Raw genomic sequence first — 18281 nt, 5'->3', positions numbered from 1 at the left:
TGAACACAAGGAAAGCGTGTGGCAACGATGACATAACTTCTATGATACTGAAATCCGCAGCTAACGGAATAGCAGCACCGTTGACCAAACTTTATAACAAAAGCATACAGCAAGGGATATGGCCTGATTCATGGAAAAAAGGAATATGGTGTCCTGTCTTTAAAAAGGATGATCCGCTAGACAAGAAGAATTATCAAAATCGCCCCATTACATTACTTAATACGGTAGACAAAATCTACGAGAGTTTGTTAAGTAGTCAAGTCAACAAACACTTTGAGTCTGTATTAGACCTTTTGCATATAAGACACGTGTCCGTTGTACCAAGACGTCCCACTTATCAAGCACCGTGATAAGATAATGAGGGTTCTAAAAGCATCATTATCACCCTATGAATACATGCCAATAGAGCGAATTCGTATATCACACTTTAGCATGCTAATGAGGTCTGCTAATATTCAAAATTGAATTTGACCAAAGAAAAAAAGGAAACGGTGGTGGCATATCTTTGATAGATAAATAACAATGGTGACTGTGGTCACTCAAACTTTCCAGTACGAGAAGGACACCAAAAAGTCGAAGATTGATAGCGTCCTGGACATGCTTCCAGGCATGATGGACAGCGTCAAATCAGCCGCGACGCCCATAAGTAAGCTGTCGCCAAGTGGCCAAATCTTTCAGATTCTGAATAAGGTATCAGTAGACCTTACTAGTTTCTATTTCCTCTCGGTAAAATTTTGGAATATTATTCCATTTTTTAGCTTAAAATCCTGGTCATCTACATACTTAGGCTGGTTTCAAGACTAGTCTTTTTATTGAAACCACTGTTCTATTGATAAAGGTCTACCGATAACTTTATACATGTTTCATTTGTTTTTTCGTTTTTCTATTTTTAAGATTTCTTTTCGAACGATATTTTATAGATACAGTTGGCGTATAAAAGACACTTAGTCGAGTATAATTTAAATGAAACTGGACCATAAAGGAAGCTAAAATCGTGCATGTATTGCGTAAGAAAAATTAAAAGCAAAAGAAATTTTGATATTTTGTTACGAAGACACCAATGTTTAAAACAAAGATCTAGTAGAGTATTTCCATCATATCCGTAAAACTTTTCGTAAGGATTTTCACAAATGAGCTCGAGCTAGATAAAATGTAAATAACAATGTAAATACCATAAGATTTCCTATAGTATTGGCGACCATTAGCATTCCATTCAACACAAATTAATGGTAAATGAAGAGACAAATTAACAACAATGAATTGGAGGCACTTACAAATACACAAAACTTTCTTTATAACAAGCATCCGACCTTTTTGTTTCATGCTTTGCCCCTGGACACCCCATAATGCATTGCGATTGAAGGTGATCGCCTTATCGCAAAAATGCAGGTTGTAAATGGTATTTGGGTATCATTTCACATTCATCTTGCAAATTCATATCCCAAAAACGTCTCTCGCGATGAATAAACCTTTCCCCAATTCGCTTGAAATGGAGGCGGTCCTTGATTCTTTTCTTTATCAAGGCCAGCCTCGACTTGAAACCATTTTGTGTTCGGGAAAGATCTATTGAATGCTAATCGACTCCATAACTGTAAAAACAGTCTTTTACGAGTTCCCCTTAACACAATGGCCGCAGTATCGTTGAAGTAGTCCATATTGTTTTTAATGATTGTTTCTGATAAATGAAACACGAAATACAAAACACATATTTTTCAGCGTGGGTATAAACTGAAGCAAAATTATGGCAGAAATGGAACATTAGAGCCGACATGAAGACCGCTAGTAAGAGGAATATACTCATTTCCACGTGCCTGAATAACAATGACAGGGTATAAGTGAGACATTTCGGGACACGGGACACATGTCTTATATGCAAAAGGTCTATTGGATCCATCTCTATCTGCGCATCGCAAGCGGCATAGTTGTGAAACTACACTAATTAGACTAACTGAAGAATGGAGAATGGCGCTTGATAGAAAGGAATGTATAGGTCTATTGTCAACAGATATGACAAAAGCCTTTGACTCTCTTCATCCATCACTGATGCTCAATAAGTTGAAAGCCTACAAGTTCTCTGATAGATCCTTGGAATTGATAAGATCCTATTTTCAAAATAGACGGAACAGAGTCAAACTGCAAGATACCTACAGTGAGTGGAAAACAGCAATCAGAGGCTGTCCTCAGGGATCTTCCTTTGGCCCGCTATTCACCTTTGTCATAATGGCAGATAATGGCATATAAAATGATCGGAGACTGGTGACTAGTCACACGAAAACGAGGCGAGAAAGGCCTAGCTTCATAACTATGATGGCGTCCAGCACGAGTAATACTACAAACTTTACTGATATTTTAACCGAAAACGATATTCCTGGGGCTTCCCTCGAGGGAAGAAATATAACTGAATTAAAGATTGCCGATCTGAGATTTTGATTGAAGTGTCGAGGAGATCCAGCAAAAGGTTTGAAAACAAAAGCGGAGCTTCTTAAGAGGTACGTAGCAGCTTGAAAGTTTTGACAAACATGCAAGTTTCGTAAATGATGCGTGGCCAAATTCTAAAAAAAAAACTTAAATTTATCTATGTTCAGGGTCGAGGAATATATCAAGAACGGTAAAGATAAGGACATTGTCGATCCTGATCCCAATAGATTATATTTAAGACGGAAACAACACCGCTTAAAGCATGTTGTGAACGAAGACGAAGCTGAAAGACGCGTCCTTGTGAAATTCCCTGAAAATAATTGGGGAACTTGTCTCCAAAAAATGCCAATGTTCACCCGAGCAGAGATGAACAACCACGTTACCAGGTCAGGCAAGAACATCGCAAACAAAAAATGTAACAGTGTTCCCACTAGCTTCAGAAAAGCGAAAACTTTCTTGGAGGACGAATACCTTCATAGCATCGAAACAAATGATGATCAGCGATGTTTTTATGTGAAATCTAAATGCTGTCAAAGTTTTAGAAAGAATGATCCTCCACATGACCTAAAAGTGGCGCTCTGTATCCTTACTGGTGATGTCTTAAAGGCCTTGTGTTCGTGTGTAGCTGGTACAGTAGGATACTGCAACCACATACTCGCTCTGATGTTAAAATTATGCAAATTTGTTGTGCATGATTGCAAATCCACTCGAGATTTGTGCCATGAAAGTGACCAAACTCCCACACTGGCATGCACATCAGAGCTTCAAAAGTGGCATAAAAAAGGTGGAGGATCCAATATAGTACCAGAACCGATTATGAATATCCAAGTTAAGAAGACGAAAGTGGAAGACAGGGAAACTAACAGCAAAAGAGGAGGAATAAAATCACTACTATTTGAAGCAAGGGTAAATCCCATTCCCAATCAAGACAAAGAAAACAAACTGAAAATGAGGTTAAAAGAACTACTTCCAGACATGGGCTTTTCTCAAATGGCTGGTGACAGACAGAACAATAATTTAGTGGACACGCAAAATGGGAAATGCCCTGCTGGTTCCATTCTTTCTTACCAGTTGTCATTTACAGAATCTAACTTCTCAGCACATGTAGACATAAGCGCCATACCCCATGTTATCTCCGATACACAGCAGCAAAATATTGATAGCTATCCCCGGTTTCCATTGGTAAAAGAGCACCCTATGAATGCCCCAGATTTAAATGACACTGAACAATCACTTCTTGACTTTCTTTTTGTGGATGAAGATGAGATATCTCATATTGAACAAATTACAAAAAACCAGGCAGAATGTGATGAATGGAAAAGACAAAGAAAGTACCGCTTTACAGCCTCCTCCTTTGATTTGATAAGGAGACGTAAAAGGAACCATGACACTTTTGCTAAGAACATTATACATCCCCCAGCACTGACCAACAAGTACGTTGAACATGGAAAAAAGTTTGAGCCAGTAGCCCTGATGGAATATCAGACATTAATGAAATTAAAGAAAATGCCTGTCACTGTTATTCCTTCAGGATTTGTTGTATCAAAATCACATCCTGTTCTTGGTGCCTCTCCTGATGGAAAAATTGTTGACACTGGATGTTCTGACTGTTTTGGGCTGGCTGAGGTGAAATGTCCTTGGACTAAAGCAAGTGTGACACCTTTAGATGCCTGTTCGGATCCGAAATTTTTCATGGAGAAAACTGGTGAGAACATTTGCAAACTTAAAACAAATCATGCGTACTATGCACAGGTACAAGGGCAGATGGAAATAACTGGAGCCCAATGGTGTGATTTTATTGTCTACACGAAGAAGGGTATTTACATTCAGAGAGTGCCTTTTGATGTAGAATTCTGGGAAAAACTTAGAGATGAACTGACTGCATACTATTTTCAACATTTCATCAAGTATGCAGCTGAAGATTTTAACTCCAGGACAACTACTGAAGCTGGCAAACAAGACTAGTTATGTGTGTTTTATAGTATATGATGTCTTTTTATTATTAAATTCCAACATTCTTATAAATGTCTTTACTAATAAATAGTTCAAAATAGTTTTTTTTTTAAATGTAAATATAAACTTGAACAAGATTATAGATATCTAATAGACAGCCTTGCAGCCCATCAGAATGCAGCTGAATTTGGGAGGGCAAAACAATAGGTTCCAATTCGCAGGAGATTGAAACCCTTTTGTTTTGCCCTCCAAATTGATCAACAAATAAATAATTTTCACTTTAAGTATTTACTAGGATCATAGAAAGTATGCATTGTGGTGACATAATTCATGATCATAATTCAGATTTGTAACTAAACTATATGATGATAATCTTAAAATTTTAATTGGATTGATTGAATAGAGTAATGGTACTGAACTCACTGTGAAACAAAATCTAATACTCAATGTAGAGCTGTATAAGTCAAATGACAGATGTGTTGAGCATCACAGTGAATGAGCGATCTAAGCGAACGCTGTTAAGAAAGACGTGAAAAATGATTTCAAGCTTCAACGGGAATCGAACCCATGACCTCCGCGATGCCGGTGCGATGCTCTACCAACTGAGCTATGAAGCCAACCTGTTGGCGAGCGGTCATCCTTGTTGCGGTCATGACCGCTCGCCAACAGGTTGGCTTCATAGCTCAGTTGAAGCTTGAAATCATTTTTCACGTCTTTCTTAATAGCGTTCGCTTAGATCGCTCATTCACTGTGATGGTCAACACATCTGTCATTATTTCACCACAGTTCAACCCATTCAATATTCATAAGACAAATATTTATTTCACGGAATAAGCACCATCACTCTAAATCTATATGGTTCAATAAAGATAATAAACCTTTATTTAAATACATGTAGGGTAGCCCCATTCAGTGCGTATATAACATACTGATTTTAATGGAGGCCCTGAATTAATAAATTAAGTGTATTTTTAAAAATGCAATATTATAAAAACTATAGAAAAAAATACTAAAATAGTTTCTTAAGAGCTGCAGGATTTTGAATTAATAAATTGTTTAATGTACATCATGAAAATGTAGTTATTTCATTCCAAAGTGTCCTTGCAGGTGTCAATACGTGCTGATTATGCAAGTATTAAGCTGAAATTATACTAGATTGTGCATTACAGAGAAGAGCACATATTGCCCACATCTGATTGACAAGCCCCAACTGGTTCAGAGGAATTACCCCATCCCATATATGAAAATTTTTGATTTTGTTAATAACCCTTTCAACATGAATCCTTAAGCTAGCAATTTCCTGTGTTCGAATCACATCTTCCGCTGCCATTTGGCTAGAACCACCAAGGAAAGGGGGAAGGTTTAAGGTTACTTCTAAAGGTAACAGGTCCTCAACTGTAAACCCTTTGTCAGCCATTATTGAATCTTTGTCATTGAAGGGCAAATCTAAAAGACCACTACGAAAAACAATTTCCCTATCAGAAATTGATCCTGTGTACAGGGAACTTACAAAAGTCACAGCACCACGAGGGGAGATTCCAATTAAACCTTTGAGGGTTGTATGTTGTTTGTAGCTACTAAAAAGTTCCCCATTCAGTTGAAGGCTGCTGGGCATTTGACACCTTACTTCAGTGCAGTCAATAATAACTCTCGTTGATTGGTATTTTCCTTTAAAATCCTCTGGCATTGTATCATCTATTATCTCTCTCGAAGGCCAAATGTTAATTTGACCAAGCTTCAGGTACATAAAATTTATCCATGATATAAGTATCCGACTTACTGTTGATGTAGATACATGGAATAGGTGACCAATATGCTCTTCAGCAAAACCTTGTCTCAATCGACATATGGCAAGAAAATATTCATCAATTGGTCTTAGAAGTCTTGATCTTCCGCTCTTGTTTTCGTTGATTTCCTCCTCTTGATCATACACATTTGGTGAAACATCAGAAGTCGTGCTTGTATAGTATCTGATATTTTCTCCTTTATCACCAGGGTCTAGGTATGTAAATGTTTCCATAAAAACGTCGTAGTTAGGAAACCCCGTGTAAAATGCTATCGAAGATTGTTTGTGACTGAATCTTTCCACCGAAAAAAGCTTACTTTTCAGAACATCTTTTTGCTTTGAAATGTGCTCTATCTCAGTTTCCAGCTGTTTGATTTGTGTGTCGTAGTCTTTTGCCAATTTCAACACATCCTCAAAATCAGTCTGGGTTTCAAAATCTCTCACTTCAACAAAGTTCGTCTGTGTTTCAACTTCTCTCGTCTTTTCAAAGTCTTCTTTTACGCTCTCTATCGTTTCTATATTGGCAGATTCTACAAAGATATTATCCCTGTCTTCCCCAGCGTTATTTGAAGCACTGCACGAAGGAAAATTGAGAGATCTTAACGATGGTGGTTTACGTTTTCTTGGTGAGGTACACCAGGGAAACACCGAAGGCACCACTCCGGGTTTCAAGCATATCTTGCCAGCAAGTGTTCTCTTAAGGTCTTCCTCCTTGAAATGCCTTGAACAAACTTTCGTTGAAGAAACTATTTGAAAAGATTTACCTTCTTCCCGACGGATAGCGTGAACCCAAAGCTTTCTGATATTATTGTCTTTGGGGAAGATAAAGTAAGAGATCTTACCGTCATTGTCATCTCGATAGCCTTTCTTGGTGCAGAACGGAACACAACAGTGAGTTGGCATTGTACATGTTTGAATTATACTTTGAAATTGAAGTTATAACATTAAAAAAGTATTTCAAAATAATAAAATCGCTCAAAAAACGTTCACAAGTACCGGAATATCGCCTTCATGTGTGTAATGTTTACAAAATGAGGCCTTTGTGGCCTCGACTCCGTGCCCTAGTCACCAGTCTCAAATCAGCCGCCGCCATTATGACAAAGGTGTATTATGGAACTTATTTCAAAACGACATGGCATATATAGTTAAAAGAGCCAACCTTTCAAGCTATGCGGATGATCACCAAATATATACCTCAGGAAATTCTATTGACAATATACAAAGAACACTTAATGAAGAAGGACAAATTATATCTAAATGGTATAATGAGAACTTGCTGCAAGGAAATTATGAAAAGTATAATGCTATGCTAATTGGGGATAAAACTAAAACTAACTTAACATTAAATATAGATGGGGTTGATATCAATTCCATAAGGGAATTGAAGTTATTAGGTGTCACTCTAGATGACGGTCTAAAGTTTAGTGCTCATATAAGCATTACTTGTAAGAAGGCGGGAATGAAGATTGGAATACTTTCACGATTAAGATATCTAATACCAACACAAGCCAAGCTATCACTATATTTATCTGCCATTTTACCTTACTTAACATATTGTCATGTTGTTTGGCATTTTGGGAAGGCTACAGACTGTAAGAAATTAGAGCGGGTACAAGAAAGGGCGTTGAGAGCAGTCTTTAATGATCATAATGCAAATTATAATGAACTACTTAAATGGGCCAAATTGCCAACTTTGCTTAATAGGCGTCTACAGGACATTTTAATTTTAATGTACAAGGTGAAGAACAAATATGTTCCTGATTATGTAGATAATATTTTTCAGAGTCAATCAAATAAGTATAATTTACGTCATTCTGATTTTTCTATTCCAAGTTTAAGAACAGTTAGATATGGTAAGCATTCAATCAGATATTTAGGTCCATATTTATGGAGTAAGATTAGTAAGGACTTACGGAACAAACCCAGCACAAATGCCTTTCGAATTGCTATAAGAACAGTTGATGTCTCGGGATTGTTGGATGGATCCTGCAAGTGTATAGCATGCTCAACCTAGAGACTTATGGTTGAGCATGTTGTTCACTTGGTTGTTTAGTTTCATCTTATCCATCCAGAAATCTATCGAGAGATTGTCTGTTCTCTACTGAAGTTACATTTTAATTACATGAGAATTGGGGTTGGGCTTGGATCTTGGGATATGAGTAGGGTAGGGAAAATTTTAGATAGTACTTAATTTTAATCACTATTTACATATTTATATATCTTAGAATACATATATTCTTAAATATTTGTATTTTATTTATTTATTTAGTTTTTGTATTAATTTATTTGGTTCTTTTATAGTGTCCTCAATTACCTTATATCTTAGCTAAATAACTTGACACTTTTAATAAAGTCTATCTATCTATCTATCTATCTATCTATCTATCTATCTATCTATCTATCTATCTATCTATCTATCTATCTATCTATCTATCTATCTATCTATCTATCTATCTATCTATCTATCTATCTATCTATCTATCTATCTATCTATCTATCTATCTATCTATCTATCTATCTATCTATCTATCTATCTATCTATCTATCTATCGGTCATTCCAAGATGCAAGAATAGCTGGACTGACTTGTATTTGTAATTGTTATTCTTGCCAATAACACAGATGTTGTCGTTGAAATATGTAGTGGTTTTTGTATTCCACGAAACACCCTTTATATGTTTTTTGAAATAGCTGTATCGAAAAGTATAGGACATGCTACTTTATTACCGTTGTGCTTAAAGTGCCTATCAATCTTAGCCAATTGCTGTTTTTCCTAAAACTATACCTTATAATTAAAGGTTTTTCATTTAAAAAAAGTCATTTCGATATTTTGCTTTATTTAAAATCCCAATCGAAATCACTGTCTTCTTACTCAAAAACGCGCAAAAAGAGGACTGGGCACTAATAAGACCCGTGACGTCGACCCGGTATCACACATCGGCGCGTCTGTATGATTACAGTGATTGTCTTTATAACTTCTCTACGCGACCTCTATTTTTCTTGGAAAAAAAACTTTTCCTTTCAAATTCTTTTTAAAATGTCGAATGCAGAAACCGATTCTTCATGTAGTAACGATTCGGATGATTCTGAGACCGATTATTTACCTGAGTACCTGTTGGAAGTTGAAGGTCAACAAGACGATCTTGAACAACAAGACACTTCTGCGTCAACAAGGAAAGGGCTAACAGCTGTCGATTATTGCGATGTTTTTCAACCATATACCGATGAGCCGATTGCAAGCGAGGAATGGCTTGAAGAATATAGAAGTCAGCAAGAAATTCAACAAGAATTTGAACGTAAACTGCAGAGTCGATCTGATGAAATGGAAGATGTAAAGTTGTGGTAAGTGTGCGAGTTTGATCACGAACTCACGATGTTCACCTAATAATATTTCAGTTCGATAGCTTAGTTTTATCTCATCTCATTAGGTGCAAGTGTGGAAATTGCCAAACCGAGTATCTTCAAAATCCAAACGAATACCAGTGCTGTCTGGAAATCGAAGAATGTGTTGAATCGCTTTCTAGCGACATAGTTCGAGAAGAATGTCTTGAAATTCCAGACTGCATCACTCTTCATCCTGGTTTTGAGCAAGTTTGCCTCTCTAAATGGAGTTTAAGATTAGCCGCCGACAAATACAAGACAAAAGTTAAAAGTAGATACAGTCAGACTGGATCAGAGGAAAGGTAACGTATATAATATTATAGCACAATACACTACAACTCGATTCTCTCAAAACTTGTATAAGTTCTTATTTCAATGTCTCCAGATGAGAGATCTTAGTAGATCTTAAGTATGATCTCTTATCTAGGGACCTTGAAATGAAAAATTTTCTTAGTTTGGAGAGATTTGAGTTTTGGGGTGGCACAACATTACATTTATAAATCCGATTTACAAGCCCACTTAAGGCATACAGTATTGTCTTTATTTCGTTGTTACGTGTATAAGTGTTTGACTGGGAACTTAACACGAAGCAAAAGTTAAAATATACCATTATTTTTTCTTCCTACTTGGTTGTAAGCCCTATCAGTTATAAACCGATATTTGGAAGGAAAAAACACTTACGAATGAGGGCTTATTAGCTGGGATTTTTAAGTTTCCCCAAGTTATAGTTTTGAATTTTTTTTTCATCAGGTTCCTGCGTAGTATTGCATATAGGGAATTCACACGCCTTGTCCATGGTTACTTGGGTGGAAGAAGAATACCTTTGCCAGCTTGTGCATATAACAAAATTAGAGAAAAATTTAATGACAATGAATACATTGGATTTGAAGTTGAGGAGAATGATGAATAAATATTTCATGTCAATTATAATCATCTCTATCATTGAGATAATAGTATACTAGGACAGAAACACTAATATGTGAAAAAGATATTGTAGCAAAAAATCAGTGCAAGTATCTTTCTTTCATTTTTATCATTTCTATTTGACACTAATTCGTAAGAACTGTATAGTACTGTATAAGGTTAGTGTTAAAAAATTGGTTTCAATATATACAAGTTTATTTCAATACAGTAAGTCATTAATAGATAGTTATCGAGCACTTGAAACATATGAGATGTATTGAATCTACCCATAATCATTGTTGGTCTCAACTTTGACTAACTTTATTGAATGATTTAAAAACTTTACTAGTTAACATTTTTCTGATTTCTAGGGCAATCTGTTACATATTTATGTCCTTTCATTGGGTTTTTGCAGACTGAACACTGTGTGGTCTTAGTTGGCCTTGGAATTTCTGTCTCTGAAACTGAAATAACAAATAAAGTATAATATTCAATAGGGTCAACATTCAAAAAGCTATAGACTGTGATGCATAACAAAGATACCTGATGCTGTAGGGGGAACATCAACAACTTTCATCTCTTTCCTCTGTTCCCTAATTTGAATTGCCACTGCCTTGTCCTGCTTTTCAAGCATGGTGTTCATTGGTTTAGGGGTCATGTTTTTCAGTTCCTCAATAGCAGTTGCTAACTGGCCATCTTGGTGTGCCACGAGAAAAGACTGGTAGATATCCTCTACATATTCTGTTATTTGAAAATTAAAGACAAAAACTACAGTTACTATATTATTTTACTAATATGATTCTCCATAGAAGCATATACATCTGTACCTCACTATGATATGTAAGATAAGATAAAATAACTAACCAAAATGTGGTTTTACTCTGACATCACGCACAGTCGCTTCCCCATTTTTGAATTTGGGCCAGATTACTTTTACTTGATCTGACCCATCTGGTCTCTTCCTGATGTCACGCTGCAAGTTCAAATTAAAGTGCAAGGCCGCAATGGTATGCCTTAAAAGTAAAAGGATAAAAGATACAGTTACTACAAGCCTGACACTAACTTAAAGTTATTTCTTTCCACTTATTGCATTTTATGCACCTTGACCTTACATATATACCTATTTCGAAAAAGGTTTTTTAGTCATTCCAAGACCAGCTGGAATGAATTGTGTTTCTGCTTCTTATACGCATGAAGATCACAAAGTTTCCAGTGTCGTTTGTATTCAAAAAAACTTGTGATAGCCTAAATTTTTGCATCAGGTTGAATGCCCATAATTTCTTAGGCTCTAATACCTGTTTTTGAAATAGGTGTATATATCCTTGCAATTTACGTACCTGCAATACATTCCAACATAGGAATAAGCTATCATCTTTGGAGAGAAGTAGTTCACCACCGAATGAAAACCTTCGAGACAGCTTGTCTGTGCAAGTGGTGAGGCTTGCTTTATTGCATTTACCAAGGAGGTTTTACCCAGCGATTTACATATTTTTTCATAAACAGGAGAATCTATAGGATTAATAATATGAAAAATTTTAAAGGCAAATTGACGTAGATGGTACATGTATCTATTGCCTTATTTATTAAATTGGCATTTCAAAACTGACCTTTATTTAACCATTTCCTTTCTTGTAATTCACCATTTGCACATTTGTCAAACAGTGGGTCATCCAACTTATCATGTTTGTTAATGATATGGCTAAGGAAGGACTTGAACTTGGCATATATAACCTTGCTATTCCCTGACAAAGTGGAAGTAGCACTCCAGTAAAAATGGTTTTGACAAGGCTTTATCCACTCAACCAAACCAGAACACCCACTTTCTTTACTTATTTTTGTTAGAACTTTGTGGATTTCTGCAATATTAAAAGTGATGGTAATTTATGAGACTGTTTTTCCTATGCCTTGTTGTTATATTGAACCAATGAATAAAAATGAGCTTACTTTTCTTTAAATGCCAAAGGTCAAAATAGTGTGTGATGTGTGATAGCTGTTCCCTCATGTACTTTCTGATAGACACATGCCGGTCTGTTATTATTGTGCCAATAGCAAGACCACTACCAAGGAGATAGCCCATGCAGTTCTTGAAGCCTAGGAACTCCATAGCCGTGCTGCTACCAGCAACATTTCTCTATAAAAACAAAGTGGTAAAGTGATGTTTCAAAAAAAAAAAACATGATTATTGCCAGTACATTGGCAACAAGAGAAAGCTTTGTCTAAATTTTATGACTTGGAAGGGCAAAAATCAACCTCTAAATTCCAATTCAGTAATGGAATGAGGGGCACAAGTTTGTCAGCCACAGGCCATTAAGTGCTAAAAATCAAGGGCATTAAAACACTGTATATTGCTGATTTTGCAAATGCTACCTACCTGAACAAGTGAAAAGGCGATGATCAGAGGAATAGTACAAGAAAACACGTTGTAAGCTCCATATTTGGCACTGTGGCCCATGCTGTCATGGCGAGCGTCACCAGCAATCCCAAGAGGGGTAGCAAGTGATTTCAATTTCTCCAAAACATTTTCTTGGTATGATTTCCAAAACAGATGAATCGCTGGAAATAGCTTTTCCTAAAAAGAAAAAGTAATATTGTTAATATTGTTAGTAATATTGTTATGGAATAAAATATCATGTAACAGTAAGACAAGAGTCTTACTTATTACAGTATATTTACAACGGTTTGATTTTTTCTGACACAATGCATCAAACAATGAACAATGTGTTGTACTTATAGATATGAAGAATTATACTTCCAGTACAATTATTAAGAAGCATTAGTAATAGTTATTTACTCCTGATTTCCCGGTGCATGAAGGTCATTGGAAATTAGTTACGATGAATGGCTTGCAATCATTAACACAATAGAAGTACAGGGATCACATTGAATATCATACTGGTACTCACATTGTGATGTTTGAAGAAAGTTGCCAGTGAGAAACAGCATAGCCCCATATGCTTGAACATCTGAATGGTCTTCGATGCCGAAGCCCCAGAGAGAAGAATGGCAAAAGAAAGCAGGAAATTTCCGGCAGGAATTTTTGTCCCAGTCATATTTGGCTGACTTTTCCATACAACATCTCTCGAATGGCAGTTCTTATTTCCACAAGTTGATGTGACTACAACCATAGTACCCACTTGCTTTGCTTCTATAAGAGGGCCATCTGCTTTACAAGTATGGCAAAAGCGAAAAAGGAGAAGGAGCTGTGACCAAAACACAATAAACTTTGGTTGTGTTCTGAGGTTTTCATCATTGCAAAAAACTCTGTAAAGATAAAAATAAATTGGTTTATAAATAAATTTTCATATTCATTTTACTTGCTATTCCCATACCATCTTGAATATTTTCCCCTAAGTTAGGTTACTGTACCTGCTCTCTTCTTCCTGGGCATCTTCATTTTCTGTTTCAGGGTCCGTCTCAGATTCCATCTCGGTATCATAGTTGGCATCTGATGAAAAGTCTGGCTCTTCTTCCATGGTGTCATCAGAATCAGACTCATCATCAACATCATCATCAACATCATCATCACCATCATTTTCATTCTCTTGGGAAATTTGAGGTTCAGATATTATTTCTGTAGATATAACATTTAAAATGATATAAGTGCTGATTGTCACGTTCACCAACCACTCATGTCTCATAACTCTATATCCCTTTACCAGAACATGTAAATACATGTAAGAGGGGCTGTTTACAGTACGTTATATTGCTATAGCAGATGTAAATTATGTAATGTAGACAAATAGAGCGACATACCTGTTTCTTGAATTTTAGTTAAAGCTTTTTTAGTAGATTTCAGCTCGTTTTGACACTTTTTAATTTTTGATCTCACGGTTATAAGCTGGTTTCGAAGCTGTCGATTGCGACTTTGGAGCCTTGTGCAACTTTGACATGCATCTTTAGTCTGATCCTCAGTTTGCGTAAAACTGTCTTGTGTCTGATGAAAGAAGAATGTTACAGATTTTATATAAATATGATAGATCCATGAAAGATACTAGTACGAAAATTATTCAAGGCCTTGTTTCTTTTTCTTACATTTCCTGAGATTTCCGCATCGAATCCAGATTCAGCTTCAGCCTCAATAGTACAACACTCTGCATCGCCATTTTGTTTTGGCTCCTGTTCTTCTTGTATAGATGCTATTCGGCTCTTTGCGCTCTAGAGAGACTAGTGGAATATAATCCCAGTTATAGATTTAGATATTTAGATTTGTTATTAACGAATAAGGAGTAAAACAATGTTTTTATTTTAGATCCGTTCTTACCATTCTTCGATCTCGGCTCGATTGGGCCTCCGTCTTTTCTTTCACAGTCGCGGCTGAGGACAAAGACTTTGCGTGTACACTTGGGATGGCTGTGACTCCAATATCATCCCTAACCAGTCTTGGGATGATCGGGCGATTTGTCACAGTATCTGGTAAAGCATAGCGCCTCATGAAATCCTCAGGACTAAAGTGCAGAGAACACAGAGCCGAGTTCTTGGTTGGTTCCCATTTGGCACGTTTCTGCTTCACGAACTCAACCCATTTTCGCCTTCTTTTCTTTGCCTCTGGCCTTTGGTCGTTCAAATATGGAATGCTATGCAGAACAACTCCTTTCTCTACATCGGCGAAGTTAGAACAACCGCCTGCAACACATCTATTCGGCATTTTTTAAAACTCTTTATTCTCGATACGAAGACATATACAAAAAGACGCATGTCAACTAAACAACGTGCCAGAATGAGATACCGGGTCGACGTCACATAATTATTTAGTACTCAGTCCTTTTCTGTCGCGGTATGAAAATCGAAGGGGGCGAGAATTCCTGGTTTTACGGGAATTCATGTGCTCATTTTTCAAAGGGAATAAAAGGAATTTACTTTTTTTCTTCGAAATATGTTTAAGAAACACACAAAGTTTCTATTAGTATGTACTTTGGCTAAGGTTGATAGGCACTTTAAGTTTAATGTGGGCATTGGCTATAGATAAGATAGCTCGTAAAATATAACTAATTATGCATAGTAAGAACATGCGTAATAAGTAAATTACGAGCCTTAGATGAAACGACTGAAGAAGAGTGCCATACAAGCCTTTCACAACTTTAAGTCGCGTAAAAAACGAGCCAGATCCACTAGAAAATGTGGACAGCTGTTTCGGCCTGTATTGGGCCTCGTCAGCACAGTGTATCTAGTGAGCTGGCAATCCCACGAAAAAGTAGTACTAGATAGTTGAGCTGGCTCATTTTTTACGCGACTTGAAGTTGTGAAAGGCTTGTATGGCACTCTTCTTCAGTCGTTTCATCTAAGGCTCGTAATTTACTTATTACGCATGTTCTTATTTGATATCCGAGCCCATCCCACACGGCGCACTGCCATATCTATCTAATTATGCATAGACCTTCTTAGGGATGCGCGCGCATCAAAACACAAGGAGACGCAATAATAGAAAAGTGTTGTACGGATTACTAAAGTAATCCCGTAAAATATTATCCATATTTATTTCCATGTGTATTTTCATTGGCATAATCCATATTTTTCCGAGTCTGAAACGTTATTAGCGTTTTCTTTTTGGGTTGGAATGAATGCAAAGTAACCGTAGTCGAGAAAATATATTCATTGCACTGGTCTCGTCACAGCGCATGCGTGTAAGGGTTACTGGTCAGCACATTACTTTGGGTGTACCAGCACGACCCCAATTTTAAATATCATTGAGTTTCATTAATTTCGACTTCATAGTAAGGTTGAAGAAATTCGTAATCAATTAACTGTAATTAAAACTAAAAAATTTTAACAGGTATACCTTCCTTGATAACGGTTTCCATAGTCAGTTTTATGACTGGGTTGGTAGTGATAGATTGGTTCTGCGACACCAAAGTAGAACAGTCCAACACCAATGCCAGCAGCGAACAGCATAGTGAAGTAAGTAGCGTCACTGTACTCTGGTTTATCATTGGGCTTGCCGAGCTTTAACTTGCCATACTTGGAGAAGAGCAGATAGAGGATGAATATTGCCCATATGTCTTGTGTCCCGATGTACAGCCATGTCCAAGTTAGAGTTATCCAATCCTTCCATGTTGGGATTTCTTGCTTAGCTGTGTCCGTCCATCGCAGGCAAAATATTACGAATCCCCAGATTATAGCCGCGGAGACAAATGTGACCACAGGATTGAAGTCTACTCGGAAGAAGCGAAATATTTTGAACTTAACATTACGCCATTTCCTTCGTATTTCTTGTTCACCTTCGATGGCCATCTTCCTCGAAGCGTCACTCTGAAATACATCGATTGAACTGAATGAAAACTGTTTGAATATCTTAAGGCATTTATATTCCTATCTTAACATATTTTCGTGGGTTTTCAAATTCAAAAACTAAAGAATGCTTTTGTCTAAAATTGAAAGTCACACCTTGTAAGTATTTCTTTTATTTGTCGTAAAAATAGAAAGTACATGTATGCGTAGAATGAATTAAACTGTACAAGCCCGTGAACATAGGATTAAGAGAGCATTTACAAGGACAAAGCGAGGACAAATCATTAAACGTCCCGAGAGATTTAAATAAATTTATTCCAGGTTATTCAGTTACTAACAAGCAAGAAGCAAACAAGTTGAAATAATAAAAGTGTAACTGCATGACTCGAAGAACAAGTCTCAAATTATCACTTATGGACCCGAACAGAAACAATATTAGAAAGAAAGAAATAAGGTGCCAACCGCTGATACTTACACTAAAACCAGTTATCAAATAAATATAATGTGCAAAGTTTGGATTAAGAGAAAACTGAAAATAATCGTTAAAAAAAATTGTTACTAGAAATTTTATTAAAAAATAAGCAATCTAAATAATTATTTTGTAATGTCATTATAATCTGTTGAGGATTATTTCTTTCTTTCTTTCTTTCTTTCTTTCTTTCTTTCTTTCTTTATTGTCGTGATCGTTAATTTCGAGTGTGCGCGCTTTGGCGTTGATGAAAGAAAGAAAGGAAGGAAGGAAGGAAGGAAGGAAGAAAGGAAGGAGAGAAAAGAAGGAAGAGAAGGAAGAAAAAAAAAGGAAAATCAAGAAAGAAACAAATAAAGACAGACAAACAAAACAAAAAAAGGCAGAAGCCACGATCTTCCGCCAGCGTTGTGCCTACATCCTAAAGCCCTCCCGGGTAAGAATCCAGAAGAAGGAATAGAAATGAAAAAAGAAGTAGAAAGACACTTTGTGTACTTGAGTCTCGAAAGGGCTTCTGGGAAGGTATGAAGCTGCTGTGTTTTATGGTCAGCGGTATTGTTTAGCAGCACGTGTTCCAAGATGGCGGACAAAGTGAAGGGTGTTCGAGAGAGTGTTCTAAGCGAAAAACAGGTTTGAAAACTCCAAAGGAAACTATTAGTAATAACAGAATGAATATCATGAACCCTACTTCCTATGGGAATTAAAATAATGTGATATTTATGGAATCAGTAGCTTGATTTCGGCATAAAATGTTGTGTACGAAAAATTGTGTAAGAACTGCATTTTTCAGACATAAGCTTAATTTCTTTCATTTAAGACGTATTTTGCCTTATTTATGCAGGTTGATTTGGCTGTTTCTGCTCTCATGAAGAATGTTCAAGAGAAGGAGAAAAGTAAACCAAGCTTGCTTGGAGACCAACAGGTGTTATGGCTGATTCTGGCTCTGAAGAAAATCCCAGCACCAGATAAAAAGCCTAAGAGAATGTGAGTACTAAACTCTGGAGATACTGGGTGATAGATAATAATGGGCTGAGATCATAGAAAACTCGAGCCTTTGGCCAGGAAGGTGGGGGGTTTGTATCCTTCATTTTTAAGGTTAAAGGGACAACATCATGGAAAAGAGGGGGAGAGAGGTGGGGTTGGAGTTATT

General features: G+C 36.6%; 4 protein-coding genes, 1 long non-coding RNA gene and 1 other non-coding gene across 6 annotated transcripts; 3 read left to right on the top strand and 3 right to left on the bottom strand.

Moving 5' to 3' along the window:
• The first annotated feature begins 1326 nt into the window (after positions 1-1326).
• LOC116287598 (uncharacterized) lies at positions 1327-5435 on the top strand. The gene is made up of 2 exons (XM_089028525.1): positions 1327-2489; positions 2586-5435. Exon 2 carries the CDS (start codon positions 2761-2763, stop codon positions 4381-4383), a length of 1623 nt encoding a protein of 540 aa, XP_088884651.1. The 5' UTR covers positions 1327-2489; positions 2586-2760; the 3' UTR covers positions 4384-5435.
• On the bottom strand, positions 4916-4988 carry Trnaa-ggc (transfer RNA alanine (anticodon GGC)). Its single transcript has one exon. It is a non-coding gene; the product is annotated as a tRNA-Ala (tRNA).
• Positions 5398-7221, bottom strand: LOC116297926 (uncharacterized). The gene has a single exon (XM_089028527.1). The coding sequence runs from the start codon at positions 7058-7060 to the stop codon at positions 5507-5509; it is 1554 nt and encodes a 517-aa protein (XP_088884653.1). The 5' UTR covers positions 7061-7221; the 3' UTR covers positions 5398-5506.
• Positions 7222-9093: 1872 nt separating this feature from the next.
• Positions 9094-11217, top strand: LOC116289086 (uncharacterized). The gene is made up of 3 exons (XM_089028535.1): positions 9094-9498; positions 9585-9839; positions 10288-11217. The coding sequence occupies exons 1-3, from the start codon at positions 9107-9109 to the stop codon at positions 10445-10447; spliced, it is 807 nt and encodes a 268-aa protein (XP_088884661.1). The 5' UTR covers positions 9094-9106; the 3' UTR covers positions 10448-11217.
• Positions 10737-15139, bottom strand: LOC116303663 (uncharacterized). The gene is made up of 12 exons (XM_031713246.2): positions 14702-15139; positions 14473-14604; positions 14194-14374; positions 13807-14011; positions 13344-13701; positions 12812-13009; positions 12385-12571; positions 12048-12296; positions 11778-11949; positions 11305-11453; positions 10984-11181; positions 10737-10904 (listed from the first exon to the last, which is right to left on the bottom strand). Exons 4-12 carry the CDS (start codon positions 13911-13913, stop codon positions 10786-10788), a joined length of 1737 nt encoding a protein of 578 aa, XP_031569106.2. The 5' UTR covers positions 13914-14011; positions 14194-14374; positions 14473-14604; positions 14702-15139; the 3' UTR covers positions 10737-10785.
• Positions 15140-17694: 2555 nt separating this feature from the next.
• On the top strand, positions 17695-18177 carry LOC148912037 (uncharacterized). Its single transcript, XR_016119494.1, has 2 exons — positions 17695-17761; positions 17973-18177. It is a non-coding gene; the product is annotated as an uncharacterized LOC148912037 (long non-coding RNA).
• Positions 18178-18281: the final 104 nt, after the last annotated feature.

Source organism: Actinia tenebrosa, unplaced genomic scaffold (genome assembly GCF_029948245.1).
Source record: "Actinia tenebrosa isolate PJP-AT-01 unplaced genomic scaffold, QUT_ActTen_1.0 PGA_scaffold12__29_contigs__length_12842862, whole genome shotgun sequence".
Classification (NCBI taxonomy): domain Eukaryota; kingdom Metazoa; phylum Cnidaria; class Anthozoa; order Actiniaria; family Actiniidae; genus Actinia; species Actinia tenebrosa.
Note: the sequence above shows the minus strand (reverse complement) of the source record. Positions and strands in the feature narration are given on the sequence as shown.